Source organism: Spea bombifrons, chromosome 10, assembly GCF_027358695.1.
Source record: "Spea bombifrons isolate aSpeBom1 chromosome 10, aSpeBom1.2.pri, whole genome shotgun sequence".
Classification (NCBI taxonomy): Eukaryota; Metazoa; Chordata; class Amphibia; order Anura; family Pelobatidae; genus Spea; species Spea bombifrons.
In genome coordinates, this window is record NC_071096.1 from 23,743,946 (window position 1) to 23,760,661 (window position 16,716).

The following is a 16,716-nucleotide window of genomic DNA, read 5'->3' on the forward strand; positions in this document are numbered from 1 at the left end:
GGCCCCTTGGCACCAATTGAGCATCGGTTAAACACGACAGCCTAACTCAGTATTGTTGCTGACCATGCCCATCCCTTTATAACCACAGTGTACCCATCTTCTGATGGCTACTTCCAGCAGGAAAACTCACAAAACTCACATTATCTCAAACTGGTTTCTTGTTCACTGCACTCCAATGGCCTCCACAATCACCAGATCACAATCCAATCGAGCACCTTTGCAGCAACTGTGGGATGCCATCATGTCCATATAGACTAAAATCTCTGAGGAATCTTTACAGCACCTTGTAGAAAGTATGTCACAAATAATGAAGGTAGTTCAAAAAGGCAAAAGGGGGTCCAACCCGGTACTAGCAAGGTGTGCCTAATAAAGTGGCCATTGAGTGTATATCCTTTTGTACGCTTACCTATACTCAGATTGACATAATCCGGGTTAGCAGCGGGGGTTGTCTGCGTCCATCGCGCAGACCTTCCCTGGCTGTCAGAGATAATTCTCCGGTGAGGGGAACTCTGATCTCTGACACCCGGGGAAGGTCTGCGCGATGGACGCAGACAACCATCGCTGCTAGACACACCTCCTTCCGGCTGCAGCGGAAGTTGTCTACGCGAATCGCGTAGACGTCTACACGCTGCCCCGGCTACACACCGGGGACTCAGAAGCACTGGTAAGTTGGGGGGGTAGACAGGAGGATCCAGGTCCCCTGCAGCGCTGCGGGGGATCTGGATCTTAGTCTCATAGTCAGACCTATTTGAGGTCTGATTATAAGACAACCCCGATTATAAGATGAGGGGTATTTTTCAGAGCATTTGCTCTGAAAAAAACCTTGTCTTATAATCGAGCAAATACGGTTTTAAGCACCAACAAATTACACAGCACTGTACAATTTAAGTGAGACAATTAACACTTGCCATCTAGCCTTATTGTACTTTAACACAATGTACCTGGCAGGAATGGTGTGCTTATGAGGGCCCCACTCATGAGTTTACAATCTAAGGAAGTAGTATGGGTAATTGAAACAAAAGGGACGGGTGAAAAGAGGGAGTAGCTTTTTTGTAGCAATAATTAGGGCTAAGTGGTTTCATCACAACTTTGTGTTTGCATTTGGTATTAGTGTTTCTGATATTAGATAGATCAGATATTAGAATAAGGAAGGCAGTAGCGTACCTAAAGGGGAGGCGAGGGTCCGTCCTGGGTGCCACTCATCAGGGGGTTGCCGTGACGGCCGCATAACCCGGGCCTGTAGCTCACTGCTGAGATGCCCGCAGTGATGTCCTGTGCAAGGGGAGCAGGAACTTGGGCGGGGAAAGATTTCCCTCACACAGTGCGCAGGCGACACACCAGTGAGCTGCAGGCCAATGTTAGGCGGCCATCAGGCCGCAGAGATGTCTGTGTGGCCCCAGTAATGATCGGCCGGCCCCAGACCAGTGAAATCTGTAAGAGAGGTAAGGAAGACTGAAAGGGTGAATGAATGAAGTGAGTGTTTAGGGCAGAAATGGGACAGGCAGGCTGCTTTAGGGGGTCAGAAATGGCACAGACAGGCTGTTTTAGGGGCAGCTGCGGCACAGCCAGGCTGATTTAGGGGCAGCTGCGGCACAGGCAGGGTGCTTCAAGGGCAGAGGTGGCACAACCAGGCTGTTTTAGGGGCAGAAGTGCAACAGGGAGGCTGTTTTAGGGGCAGAAACCTACCACGTCAAATTTTTTCCAATTTCTATTTTTTCTCCACACAATTTCACAAATGTATTGTCACATTTGACGATTTAAGCAGCTGAAGTGCCAGAATCGCCTACACCTCAGAGTATAGATATATTCTATAAAGTGCAACTTAACTGAATGTAATTATTAACTCACTGTTGGATAGCCCCAATGGAAATTAAGTCTAGTACAGGGCGTGTGTGTGTGGGGGTGTTCATTGTAGTTTGTTCAAATAAATTCACCCATAAACTGTATGTAACAGAGAAGAGAATGGTGATGCTTTTTTTTCTGCCCCACAAAGACCTGCATATTCTAAAAGTTTAAATTTAACAGTCTTGGCTGCATTACACTTTGACCAGTGCAGTTTCACCCATTTTGTTTGTGTTCCTTTAACCTAAATACCAATGTCTTCTCGACAAAATGGTGCATAATTATATAACATCGTTAAAGACTATCTTTGTCCATGAGGCAACCTGTATTGCAGCATAACATAAATACAGCAAACTTGATCCGAAAAATATGCTTCATGCACCAATTGCGTTGTCCGTTGTATGGATTATGGACACCACACTTGCTTACGGTAGTAAGATAAAAAAAAACAAACAAAAAAACCCCCTAAGTGATTTCGTGTTCCTCCCTGCTGGGTACCGATGCTCCTGTAGATGGTAAGAGCAGTTTTGCAAGTTCGATGTTTCTGCCACTCAGCTGCTTGGCCCTGAAGCCACTCCCTTTTTCCTCATAAAGGATGCTGAGGATAGAGGCTGCTTGTTTCCTTCCCCCCAGCCTTCGTGTATAGATCACCTTATGGACCTTCCAACAGAGGGTGAGAAATTGCAGCATTATACCCGCCAGAGACCCAGACCCAATAGAGTCTGCCGAAAGCCTCCAAGAAAATCTCATGTAAGTGTGTGTTTGAGATTCTAAAGAAACCTTGCAACTGGAATATGCCATTTAAATATGTTGAAAGCAATATTCAGTCGAAATGAAAATCAGATATCTTAGAAATGATGCAGATGATGACTACACCTACATAATGGCTGGTAGAATCCACATTTCATCTGCAAGAATGGCTTTTGCATTTTTGATCTTTCAGATGACAACCGTTATTGTATGTTCTCTATTTTCAGTTTTAGGATGAAAAAGTTGTTTGCAATGTGATTTTTTTTGTATGCTGCTGATTAAGTTTAATTTATTTGAACTATTATGACTTTGGTCCTTTTTTTTTTAGCTTTGATGTTATGATTTCACCTATTAGAATGTTTACCAGGCCGAAATTATGCTGGTATTTCATCACTGCAATCCATGTAATTTCATTCTAAGTAAGGTTTAGCAACAATAACAACAATAATAATAATAATAATAATAATAATATAATTGAATGGGTTTGGTGCCTCTTTACTTTAAGCTTGAGGAAAACTAGATATGTAATTTCATTGTTCTAGTAATGCAGCCCCAAATTGGCCTGCAATACTCTTCAACACAAAATTAGACTGCCTAAAATATAAATGCATTATTTTCACCGTTAGTATACAGGTACGTAAGGGTCATCATAACCATGGAAAAAAAGTACATACTTCTAAGAAGTATAACACCTAGGATGTTGCTCTGGGAGCTTTTAAGCACTTGTCATGTAGCTATTTGGTCACCAATCTTTGCAAAAGGTAGCAATTATTATTACTGTTAGCATTTTAAAAAAACAACAACAATTCTCTCATGTTAGTGTTTTTTTGCACAGGTTATGTACAAGAGCATGAAAAGTCACCAAAATGTATTCAACTGCCCCTCCAGATTACAGACATATCCAACATGTACAGGTTTTGGTATAGTACCATATCTGATTATAGATTATAGGCCGCACCCTTAAAGTTTGGTGCTATTTTCAAGAAAGAAATATTTTTAAGTAAAAATACACATTAGTGGAATGGTAAAACAGTATTTTACCTAATGAACAGCAATACATGAATTTTAATTTTTTTATGCAGTTAGCATATGTTATATACAAACAAATTTGGAAAACCAATAGCCATTTTAAGGTCCCCCCCCTTAATTCATAAGGTACCTTACTTATAGATATGCCACTCTGCCCTCCCCAGACTTACCAATAGATCCCCAGACACCTGAACGTATGCGCGTAGACAACCTCAGCTGCCGGCACTTCCACCAGGACTTCTATGGTGGAGCACAGAAGGTTATGTCATGCCGGTGCACAGTTATAGAGGCCCCAGCAGAAGTGCTGGCAGCAGAGGTTGTCTACGCTCATTGCACAGACGTCCACCGACTGCCAGAGAGGAGGATCCAGGTCCCCTGCAGCGCTGCGGGGGATCTGGATTCTAACCCTGCTGCTTGCTTAAACTAAAAACAAAAAAAAACCATGTCCCGCACTGCAGGTACGAATTGCGCATTTCTGCGCTAAACCCGATTATAGACTTAAAGTGGGAGGAAAAAAAAAGTGCGGTCTTTCCACATTTCATGACTAAAGGGCCCATCGCCCTCATAGGGTCTTCTATTCTCTTGCATACCTCTCCCCCTTTGTTAAACGATTACTCTGCTTTAGTGGATGCTTATTGGTTCCACTTGCATTTTTAAATGGATGGCAGATAAAGGATAGTGCACAGAAGCCTAGTTTTGCCTCCTTTTTACACGGCAGAAAGCAAGTTTGCATGAGTTGAACTGCAATGTAACCCGCAGGTTCGCTAATGTCAACTTGCATTTTCACTTGCAAAAATTTTCACGCAACTTGCATATACTCTTACTGCAGTTAATAAAAACAAGCAATTTTCGCATATTTCACCTTTCATCCACATGATGAGTCACCAAACCTCCCTTATGCAGTAGTGGCACCAAGTAGAAGACGAATGTATTGCAGTCTTCCATTGACAGCAACGGATCCCATTGACAGAAAAGCAACTCACATAATTGTGAATATACAAGTTGCCTTGAAAGTGCAAGGCTATAGAAGTGAAGTTGAATGTTCTTTTGACTTCCTGTGAATAGTGTACCCAAGTAAACTATGTATTGTTTTTTGTCAAGGAGAGATAGAACTTTCTTTTGATATCATAGTTAGATGATTAACTGAAAATTTAGGATGGGAAATTTAGTAAAAACTAGCGAAAAATTAGAAAAAACACCTAATTTTTTATATATTTTCCTTCTGAATCCTCACAAAATTAGGTGATGGAAAATCCCCTCCGAGTTTATCAATTCAGGTGTCCTGATTTCAGAAATACCTAATTTATATAGATTTTCCATACTTTCCCAGCACTTATAGGGAACATACTGTAATGTGTACATTATTCGTAGAATTTTTACACTTATGGCTTAACGGGTTTGGGGGCTGTGAACGGGGGCAGGAGGGTTATACTTTTTAGATGTTGTGTTAGGGCAATGGGATGTAAGGTTTTTTATTTTTTTTTATGATTATTATCTTTCTTATATATATATATATATATTTTTTTTTTGTATTTGTTTTTTATATTTTATATATATTTTTAAAAATGGTTAGAGGTCCTCTTAGGGACCTCCTGAACATGCCAGTGATGTCACAATGACATCACTTAGCTCACATTATTATTTTTTTATTATTATTTATATTATTAATTTAATGATTTTATTATTATTATTATTATTATTATTACTCTGTTTCAGGACGGGAGGGGGGTGAGAGACATGGTTTCTCACTCCCCTCCCCGCGATCCTCACAGACGTGCATAGAGATCGCAGCGTCTATGACTCATCGGAGGACAGGATATCATCTGCAGGGGATATCCTGTCCTCCGATTAACTTCCGGGTTACGTCAGCAGTGACGCAATCCGGAAGGGAATGCCCGATCGGGGAGTTTGAAATGTAACAGCTTTCCGGGTTTCATGACGGAAGCTGTTACATCAGATCAGACAGGGGGAGTCCAGGCTGTCAAAGGACAGCCTGATCTCCCGTGAGGCGGCAGGGATGTGTCCCTGATGCTGCAAGAAGGGCTGGACGTACCGGTACGTCCATATGGGATTGAAGGGGTTAATGTGCAAGCAGCATCTCTTGTGCTGGCCGCAGGAAACCAGAGGAGTCACATGACTGCTCCGTTCCTCCTCCCAGTGGGCAGGACAAGAGAAGTTTGTGCAGAGAGAAACAATGATAGAAGCAGCAGGGCCCCTATGGAAGTCTGCGTGTGAGAGATCTGCAGTGCAGGTAAGGGGGTGAAGGAGGGTGTATTAATGAGTCTGTGATAGCATGGTTGTGTAAGTGGTGGGAGGAGCATGGCATATGGGGCTCTAAGTGATGTGCAGCATCAATACACAAGGGGGGGCAGCAAGCCAGGTTTCAGCATGTACTCCTGTCATGCCAAGTCAGCCAGTACATGCTGGAACCTGGGTATGTCTGGGCAGGACTGTGATTGGTGTTAACAATCAATAACTTGAGATTGAGTGCTGGGGCAAAGTGTGGGTGCAGGACAAATTGTTGGGGCAAAGTGTGGGTGCAGGGCAAAGTGCTGGGGCAAAGTGTGAGTGCTGGGGCAAAGTGTGAGTGCTGGGGCAAAGTGTGGGTGCAGGGCAAAGTGCTGGGGCAAAGTATAACTCGAGATTGAGTGTTGGGGCAAAGTGTGGGTGCAGGACAAAGTGTGGGTGCAGGGCAAAGTGTGGGTGCAGGGCAAAGTGCTGGGGCAAAGTGTGGGTGTAGGGCAAAGTGCTGGGGCAAAGTGTAGGTGCTGGGGCTCCTAACTTTTTTAGCTGGCTCCTAGATTTAAAACAAATTTGTCAAGCTCTGCTCTATTGGATTGAGATCTGGTGACTGGAGAGGCCATTGGAGTACAGTGAACTCATTGTCATCTTCAAGAAACCAGTTTGAGATAACGTGAGCTTTGTGACGTGGTGCATTATCCTGCTGGACGTAACCATCAGAAGATGGGTACACTGTGGTCATAAAGGGATGGAATGCAGAGATTGTATTCTGCATACCTTGTTTGTAATTAGTGGTTATTTGAGTTGCTGTTGCCTTTTTTGTTATCTCAAACCAGTCAGCCCATTCTTCTCTGACCTTAACAAGGCATTTTCGACCACACAACTGCTGCTCACTGGATGTTTTCTCTTTTTTTCAGACCGTTCTCTGTACACCCTAGAGATGGTTGTGCGTGAAAATCCCAGTAGATCAGCAGTTTCTGAAATACTCAGACCAGCCTATCTGGCACCAACAACAATGCCTTGTTCAAAGTCACTTAAATCCCCTTTCTTCCCCATTCTGATGCTCGGTTTGATCTCCAGCAAGTTGTCTTGAGCGTGTCTACACGCCTAAATGCAATTGAACAGGTGTACCTGATAAAGTGGCCAGTGAGTGTATGTTCCTGCAGAGCTGACCCTTTATGCCCCGCATAATTCTGCAACAGTTTTTACACTGTGCTTGCAGGCCATCTAGGGTCTCTACAAAGGGCCGGAAAAAAATGCACATGCTTTAGAAGAGGTTTGTAGGAAAATGGCTGCATGAAGATTGTTAAAAAGCGAAAGAATGACCCATGTAAAATTGAAGTCCAGGTCTTCTTTCTAGAACCATTTACTTTTGTAGGGATGTTTTGGAACCCATGAACAGTAGTAAGAAATATCAGCATACCAGATTTGAAGCGAAACATGCAGTAAAAAATAAGTTCAGTGTTATAAGATGTACAATAGTCACACAGACATGATTGGGAAACAGTAGATATGGATACATTAGGAAATGTAATTCCCTGCCCTGTAGAGTTTATGCTGGAAGTAGTAAAAGGTAGTAAGTGGAGATGTGTTGGAAGAGGAAGCTCAGTCAAATGCCTGGTAGTAGGGACAGTGGCATATATGTCTTAGGTACTGCCAACGTGTAACCCGATGTAGCATCCCATCTGCACGGCCATACGTATTGTAGGCCTAGAAGTAAATAACCCACAACTGGACAGAAAAATGAAATAACAATATTTATATATGATTGTTAACAGCAATCACACTCCTATCATGCCAAGTCAGCCAGTACATGCTGGAATCTGGATATGCCTGGGCATGATAGGAGCTAATTGTTGGTAATTGTATCTATATATTAGGGCTGCAACGACTAATCGATAAAATCGATGATAATCGATAATGAAATTCGTTGGCAATGAATTTCATTATCGATTAGTTGAATCGATTTTTATCGATTATAAAATGAGGGTTTTTTCAGAGCAAATGCTCTGAAAAATACCCCTCGTGTTTTAATCCGTTTAGTGTGACTCACAGGAGTCACAGCAGCAGTTGCTACTTATAGTTCCTCCCTGCAGTCACTGACGATTGGCCCGCCCACTTCCTTTTTCCAGTCCCTCCCTGCAATCGCTGCTGGAGAAAGAAAGGGGCAGGGCCAATCGGCAGTGACTGCAGGGAGGGACAGGGATGAAGAAAGGGGCGGAGCCAAATGGCAAATTGGCTCCGCCCATTTCCTTAGCATCGCCATGGCTCATCTGTGAGTATAAAATTAATATTTGGGCTGCTGAAAGTTAGGGGAGGTGGGGGTTAATTTAGGGGCAGTTATAGTTAATGGGGTGTTTACAGTTAAATTAGGGGCAGGTATAGTTAATGGGGTGTTTAGGGTTAACTTAGGGGCAGTTAAAGTTAATGGGGTGTTTAGGGTTAACTTAGGGGCAGTTATAGTTAATGGGGTGTTTCGGGTTAACTTAGGGGCAGTTATAGTTAATGGGGTGTTTAGGGTTAACTTAGGGGCAGTTATTGTTAATGGGGTGTTTAGGGTTAACTTAGGGGCAGTTATTGTTAATGGGGTGTTTAGGGTTAACTTAGGGGCAGTTATTGTTAATGGGGTGTTTAGGGTTAACTTAGGGGCAGTTATAGTTAATGGGGTGTTTAGGGTTAACTTAGGGACAGTTATAGTTAATGGGGTGTTTAGGGTTAATTTAGGGGCAGTTATAGTTAATGGGGTGTTTAGGGTTAATTTAGGGGCAGTGGTGATTGATGGGGTGTTTAGGGTTAATTTAGGGGCAGTTGTGGTTGATGGGGTGTTTAGGGTTAATTTAGGGGCAGTTATAGTTAATGGGTTAATTTAGGGGCAGTTGTGGCTGATGGGGTCTTCAGGGTTAATTTAGGGGCAGTTGTGGTTAATGGGGTCTTCTCTTCAGGATTAATTTAATGCTGAGGACTGAAGGTTAATTTAATTAATTTGATAAGGTTAACTTAAGGTGCAGTTAGAGGTAAAGGGGGGCAAACTGAGGGGAATCTAAATCCTGGGGCAGTGAAGATTAATCCTGTATTTATTTATAAAAGTATTGTGTCTGTAAACGAGTCTGCAAATCCTATGAGGGCACTATGGCATATCAGGGGGGTATACGGCATACCTGAGGAGGACGGAGTGACATATCTGGGGGTATAAGGCATATAGGGTATATAAGGCATATGTGGGGAGGGCAGTGTGGCATGTCTGGGAGGGCAATGTCTGGGAGGGCAGTGTGGCAAGCCTGGGCTCAAATATGCATAACTGGGGGGCAGGTTGGGGAAATAAAAACAAAAAAAATTTATTCTGCCGTTTGTTTTTAACATCCTATGTTACTTTATTAAATAATTTAAAATAAATGAAAAATTTAATTTTTTTTATCCGATTAATCGAAAAAATATAAAATATGAAAATAATCGTTAGTTGCAGCCCTACTATATATATATATTTTTATTAATATTGTTATTGATTTTTTGTCCGATTTTGGTGTGTTACTTTTATTAAAAGTGTGGTTAATTTTTTTTTAAGGTGGGGGTTCATTTTTGGTTTCGGCTTCAGCCAAGTGAATGCTGAATTTTTGGTTTTCGGTTCAGAATTTTCATTTCGGTGCATCCCTATTAACCAATAGGGTGCAGTGGAAAGTCAAGGGGGCGTGTCCAGCCCCCGAGGAAGATGGCCGCATAATCTCTTAGCTCCGTCGCTGCTCGCCCTTTTTAAGCTTGAAACCTGCTATCACTCATTTTTTTTTTTGTCATGGGACGCAATAAGAGACCATCCGTGGACCCCTCTACATCGGGTGCTCGCTCCCGCTCAACTTTTGCTTCCCTGCGGGAGTATTTTCGTAGTCCCGCTAATCTAGCCTCGCAGGCCTCTGAAGAACACAAGGCACAGTCTCCTGCCAGCTCTTCCTCCTTTGAAGATGGTGCCCCAGTGCAGCCTCCTCCGCCTCACCCTCTTACGCCTGAGGTCCGACAGTTGTTCTCCTCTGCTCCGTGGCGTACAGATTTGTCGACCCTGATCCTCAAATTTAAGAGGGAGGTGAGGGACGAGGTATCCGCACTGCGCAATGACTTAACCTCCCTGGAGCGCAGGGTGGTGGCATTGGAGAACGCCTCGCGGACACAACAAGACACTGCTTGTCAGACACAACAAGTAGCTTACCCATACCTCCGCTATCTGGGAAATGTCAGACGTCGCATTGAAGACCTAGACAATGGCATAATGCAGGATCCCAGGAGTTCCCAAAGCTGAGACCCCTGAGGACCTGCCGGCGCTGCTGACAATCCTGTTCTCCAGCTTACTAGGAAGGCCTTTTGATGCCACAGGGGCTCTTGACCACGTGGCACAGAGGTAATCCGTCTAGCCCTCCAAGAGACATAGTCTGCCACTTTACAGACTATACCCTCAAGGAATCCATAATGGCTCTGGAGGTCGGTGCGTGGCCTTGGCAAGGTCATCAGATCTCCTTTTACCAAGATGTCTCTGACCTCATCCTCCAGGTGTGACGAGCCCTAAGGCCGTTGATGTCTGAATTGCAGCGTCTGCGCATCCCATAATCCGCCATGACAACACCTCCCTTACGCTGCGGTATTACCATGAGCTCCCTGCACATTTCTGACTGGATTCTCCTGGGCTTCGAACCAGAGAATGGGCCCTCGCGGCCTCCCCTTCCCTTCCGCCCATGAAGAGCCCTGCGTTCTCGGGTAGGGAGAGATCCGCTGGACTACGGTGTGGTACCAGGGGCATTGCCTTCCCCGTGGTTGTTCCATATCTTATCTGCTGCGTGATGAACTGAATGCGTCCTCCTGGGTGCTGGTTTGGAGCTTCTAGCTCACTGATGACTTACTGCTATTTTTAGCATATATGCGGTTGTTTTCGTTGCACCTACACACTCTGACGAATATACCGTTATACTTTTTTTTTTTTTGGCTTTTTGGGTATGGTGCCATTGTGCCCTGTCTTTTTATTTTAGATACCTTGGATTTTCTCAGAAAAGCCTGTTTTAATTTATCCACTTGTGTGTTTATAAACCATATACCGTATTTGCTCGATTATAAGATCACCCCCCCCAAACTTTGAATATTAATTTAGAAAAAAGACTACCCTATAGGAAAAATGTTTTTCTAGTAAAAATTCACATGTAAATTATTTTTTGATAATTAATAAAAGCTATGATTGAGAAAAATGCATTTTTTGTTTCTATTTTCTTTTATTTGCCAACCTGCCCCCCAGTTATGCACATCTGCCCCCAGATGTGCCTTATACCCCCTATATGCCTTATACCCCCCTACTTACGGAACCCCTGGTGATGACCAATGGCACAAAGTAGGGATGTACACTGCTGCCTCTCCTATTCGCTTTGACCCTTGAGCCATTTCTCTCTGGGGTTTTCTCTAATGCGGACATTCAAGGGCTCCTAGTGAAGGAAGAAAACGTCAAAATAGCTGCCTATGTGGATGACATATTATTTGCTATATCTAACTTACACATTGCCTTGACAGTCTTGTTGGACAGCTTTGCTGAATACAAGAGACTTTCCAAATCGGATATCTTGAGTATTAACTTGCCGGAGGAGGACAGTTGTTGTCCTTCCCATTTGAAATATTTGGGTATCAATCTCACTGCACAACCGTACCAATTATACAACCTTAATTTTCCCCTTCTTTACTATGGGCTTCGGAGGGACCTAGGTCAGTAGATCCTACCCCATTTCACACGGACTGGGAGGATTAACGTCATTAAAATGAACATTCTTCCAAGACTCCTTTATTCTCTTACTACTTTACCGATAACAATCCCTAGGGAATTTTTCATAGATGTAAAAGCAATGGTTACATGCTATGTATGTAATGGTATTCAGCTCAGACAGAAAAACATCACCCTACAGAGAAGTAGAGCAGCGGGAGGTCTGGGCCTTCCGTGCATTGAAACATACCACAAGGCAATACATTTAGCAAGGGCTATGGACTGTGTCAGGGCTCCCCCCATAAGGAATGGGTCAGATTGGAACAGGCAAAACTATCTCTACCACTAGAGGTATTCCCATGGATCCACAAGAGGCATTAGTCAGAAAAATGTACACCCTGCCATCTCCCAATATTTGCCAAATTGTCTAAAAGATAGGAGACCTGTAAGGAAACTGGGTCCATACGGACGGCTGTAATGACCAATAAACATAACCAGACAAGATATGCATAATACAGGGCACTACATGGAACAAGACATGAACAAGGCAGGACACCCCTCTACCGGGGATACAGGACAGGTAAGGACACCCCACAGGTACGTCACACACAGACTGACACACATAAATACAGAAACTAGCCTAGGACTGTTTGATAACTATTGGAGATTCAGTCTCATCTTATGGCCATAGTATGCTTAGCCCACCACTACGCCAAAGTACTCCAATGACGGTGGGTCCTAATGCTAATCCCTGCTAACAGTGGTACGAAACAAACCAAACATGTAATCCAAACACATAGCACTGAGACATACCTTTAAACTGCAGACTGAGACAAACAGAACACACGGGTTGGGCACACCTTATAAAGGAAACAGAGCTGAAGCAAAGAGCTGAAGCAGAAGCAAGGAATGGAAGATCAGAACAGAGCAAAAGGAAATCCAGGAATGGATCGAAGCAAAACAGGTAAACTGAAGCAAGAGCGAGATATGCAGCTCCACAGCCTCGGTAGGACGTGACAAGACCCTACCTGTGCTATCTTTGTTTGGCAGCCAGACTGGAGCCATCTCTGAGTACCTTGGGGGCCCTGCATGACAGGTCATTCTGTCACAGACCCCTTTTGAAACGTTATGCTCTGGGAAAAATACCCTACTCAGGAAGGTGTCCTTGCTGTATGGTATGTCGAATACTACTCCACCAAATTCATTGCCGTTGAAACAGAAAAATATCACAGCCGTTGTCAGCAGATCAGTGGTAGATAATATTCAGCATCACCTCTCAGTGTTCAATTAGTTCTCACACCCATTAATCCGCATACAAGTTAATGACAAGATGGTATCGTGTTCCACTTAATTTGCATAAGATTTACCCTCTCACACCTAATACATGCTGGTGGTGTGGAGAAGAACCTGGGACATTCTTACATATCAGGTGGGACTGTAGAAAAATCACATTGTTCTGGTCAGGGATCCTTCAAGTAGCTAATCATCCTGGGAGAGCACTACTTCATCACTCATCATTGGTGCCAAAATATAAGCAGAGCCTTTCGATACACATATTGAACTCTGCCAGGTCAATTATCCCGTGGAACTGGAGGAAGGTGGATCTAACTCCTGTTTCTTGTTAGATACAGAAAAAGGAAGAATGTAGGCAAATGGAGGCACTCATACTAAATCCCAGAGGGACGGTTTGAGAAGTAGTCCATCACATCCGTCTCATTGGACTCTATAACTGACCAAAGATAGGATCCGCTTGCTTACATCTTCACTGCTTTGAGGTCCATCTGGTGTATAGGATGCAAAGGGGTTGGAGTAGGTATACCTGGTTGGCTCTAACGGTTGCTGGAATACTTATCAAGCCCTTATGAGGGCAACTCACTTTGTGATTTATGGTTCTGATTGTATTGGCTCATGTAATGTGCTAATATGAAGCAGACAAGACAGATTGTCTGACATATACATATTTTTGAAGCAAAATCAGTCATTGCCATAAGGGATTAAAAAAAAAATGTATTTAGACATTTACGATTTTGGAAGCACCTTGAATGCCTGGTAGTTTGCTAGTTACAGGGTCAAATATGAAGGACGTGCATCACTGTTTCCAAACAAGTTTTTTTAGGTAAATCAATATTTATTGAAGTTTTGTTTTTTGACGAAGGCAGAGGGGTACCGAAAGAAAAAAGGGGAGGGGAAGGGGAAAATGGCATGAGGATTCAATCGAGATGCAAGGAAAAGCAACAATGCTCCCGGCAAGTGAATACAACATGAGCTGAATAGCAAGAAGTGCATAATGTAGTTGACATAAAATATAACACATCTAGCCTGGACGGTCACTAGAGCATTCAACAGACGAAAACATAGCGGCCTCGTCCGTGAGAGAGAGGCAGTAAGTGAATAGAGTAAGTGCTCAATAGCAAGGAGTACACCGTGTAGTTGACGTAAAATATAACATATCAAACCAGTATGGTCACAATAACGTACAACAGGTGTAAAAGCGGCGGCTGCGCCCCTAAGAGAGACGACAAGCGAGTACAACAGGAGCTTGATAGCAAGTGAGCATCAGACTAAACAATGTGCTTATGGCTTTTCGGTGAAGATGTAAGCCCGGCGACTCCCAGGATGTCTAAGTGGTCCTCAGGTGTTGGTAATTGATATTGATGTTTGATCTCCAAGTAAAAAAAATGGATTACAAAATAGTGCCTGTGCAATAAAAGGACAGGAGGGATTGAGTCCCAAAGAACAGGGATAAGGGATATACTGGAATGGACAATAGATAAATAAATATATAAATATATCTATAAATATACATACCGTATTTGCCTGAATATAGACTGCACTCCCCCCCCCACTTTAAGTCTTTAAAGCGGGGGTATGGCCTTTATTCGGGGTTTAGTGCAGGAATGCGCAATTCGTATCGCCTGGCGCCCGGGACATGCAGTTCCAGGCACTGGGCAGGCAGCAGGGTTAGGATACAGATTTAGACCAAAACAAAAATCCAAATTCCACGTGTAAAGTGTAAAAGGTGTAAATAAAATAAAAGAATGAGTAAATGAATAAAGAATACTCCCCAAGATAGCAGCCTCCAAAAACACTCTTCCTCAAGATGCTCAACAATACAATATGGCGACCAAGGAGCGCATATACATGGGGAGAAAACAAAAACAACGTTAATAGTCAATACTGATCAGCAATGTGACCCAACCGGCAAGCATGGCCATGGGAGTATGCAATGAGGGCGAAGAAGATGGCCCCAGCCAGAAGAAAAAACGACAAGGGAGTCAAGAGGAACAGAGTGAGGTCAGGGGAAGAAGAAAAAGAGCATATTCACAAGGGGGGAAACATGGGTACAGGTGCTGGGAAGAGGCAAAAGGAGAACGGGAAGAGAAGAAAAAAAAAAGGGGGGAGACAAAGGGACAGTACAAACAAAGAATTACGCAAGCAGTGGGGGTTCCGTATACATCCTCTGTGTCCTGTCAGGCGGCCACACAACTGCGAGACAGCAGCATACCGCATCCGGTGGTCCAGCCACGACACAGACCGCATCCCGGCCTTGAGTTGATTCTGTAATCAGCTGAATTCCCGGAGTTCAGTAATACTCAGAAGGTGCCTTGCAGCGTGGTTGCAGAGTAGGCCACATCTTAAGCATTGAGCACCTCCACGTGTAACAGTGTGAATGAGCTGGAATTGCAGAGGGGCATGGCTTGCTATCCTGGGAGCGTTGTCATTTGTGGGAATTCTAGAATAGACATACCTGGCCAATATCACTCTGCAGAGATCAATCTAATGTAATTACTGGGAGCAGGCAGCCACCTGCAGCCCTATATAAACTCTAATGCAGGGCTTGACAAATTTGTTGTGAATCTAGGCGCCAGGTAAAAAAGTTAGGAGCCAGAATTTTTTTAAACTAACAGTTGGTCAGGAGTGATCTGATCATTATCAGCCCACTTACTAAAATCACAGCGTTTGACCTGGAAGCACCCTGGACTTTCAGGTCAGTGCTGTTTTTTTTTTAATTATTATTATTTTTTTAACCCTTTCAATGCTGATGTTCCATTGGAGCACAGCATTGACTGATATGTAGTCCCCACAAGCTTGTGGGGACAAATGTTAACCCCTGTAATGCCACAAATGTGTCATACACAGTTGTGGCATTGAAGGGGTTAACGCTGCACTGTCGCTCTCAGGGAGCGATCAGGCAGCAGGGGAGGGTTGGGGCTGCTCTCCACACTCATGTGGAGACCAAAGAACCCTCTCCCCCTGTCCCTGAAGCTGCCTCTGGCAGCTGGGACTCAATTGCTGGTCTATAGACCAGCTATTGCAGGGGGAGTCTCTGATGACTGCTGTAGGCTTCCATGCCTACAGAAGTCATCAAAGGGCTTATGGAGGCTCGTTTTTGCTGTTGCTGGCCTGCCTGGGCTTCCAGGCAGACCACCAGCAGCAGAGCCCCATACAAAACGGGAATTAACCCCTAAATGCGGCATTGAAGGGGTTAACGCTGCACTGTCGCTCTCATGGAGCGATCAGGCAGCTGGAGGGTGTTGTGTCAGGTCCCCACACTTGTGTGGGGACCCAATCAACACACAACCCCCTTCCCTGAAGCTGCCTGTGGCAGCTGAAAACACGATTGCTGGTTTTGCATCAACCACGTTTTCAGCCTACAGGCTCACTCCGTGGGAGTGATCTCAGGCTTGGGGGCGGGCTCAGTTCCAGGCACTGGGCAGGCAGCAGGGTTAGGATACAGATTTAGACCAAAACAAAAATTCAAATTCCACGTGTAAAGTGTAAAAGGTGTAAATAAAATAAAAGAATGAGTAAATGAATAAAGAATACTCCCCAAGATAGCAGCCTCCAAAAACACTCTTCCTCAGGATGCTCAACAATACAATATGGCGACCAAGGAGCGCATATACATGGGGAGAAAACAAAAACAACGTTAATAGTGTAATATGTATACAAAATGAAAAATAAAAAAGGGGTGTAAGATCCACTCACAAACTTGCTGAATAAATCAGGCTCATCAAGGTTCAGTAGTAGCAGAATTTAATATCTTCTAAATAGATTCCTATAGATTTTAGAAGATATTAAATTCTGCTACTACTGAACCTTGATGAGCCTGATTTATTCAGCAAGTTTGTGAG

General features: G+C 43.7%; 1 protein-coding gene across 2 annotated transcripts in view; it reads left to right on the forward strand.

The window, feature by feature from the left end:
• The first annotated feature begins 2,455 nt into the window (after positions 1-2,455).
• Positions 2,456-16,716, forward strand: part of CARMIL2 (capping protein regulator and myosin 1 linker 2) — a 121,605-nt gene continuing 107,344 nt past the window's right edge. For both annotated transcript variants that reach the window (XM_053449731.1, XM_053449732.1), the window contains exon 1: positions 2,456-2,592. In XM_053449731.1, coding sequence (XP_053305706.1) covers positions 2,497-2,592 — 96 coding nt within the window. In that variant the 5' untranslated portion in view covers positions 2,456-2,496. The remainder of the gene's footprint in view (positions 2,593-16,716) is intronic.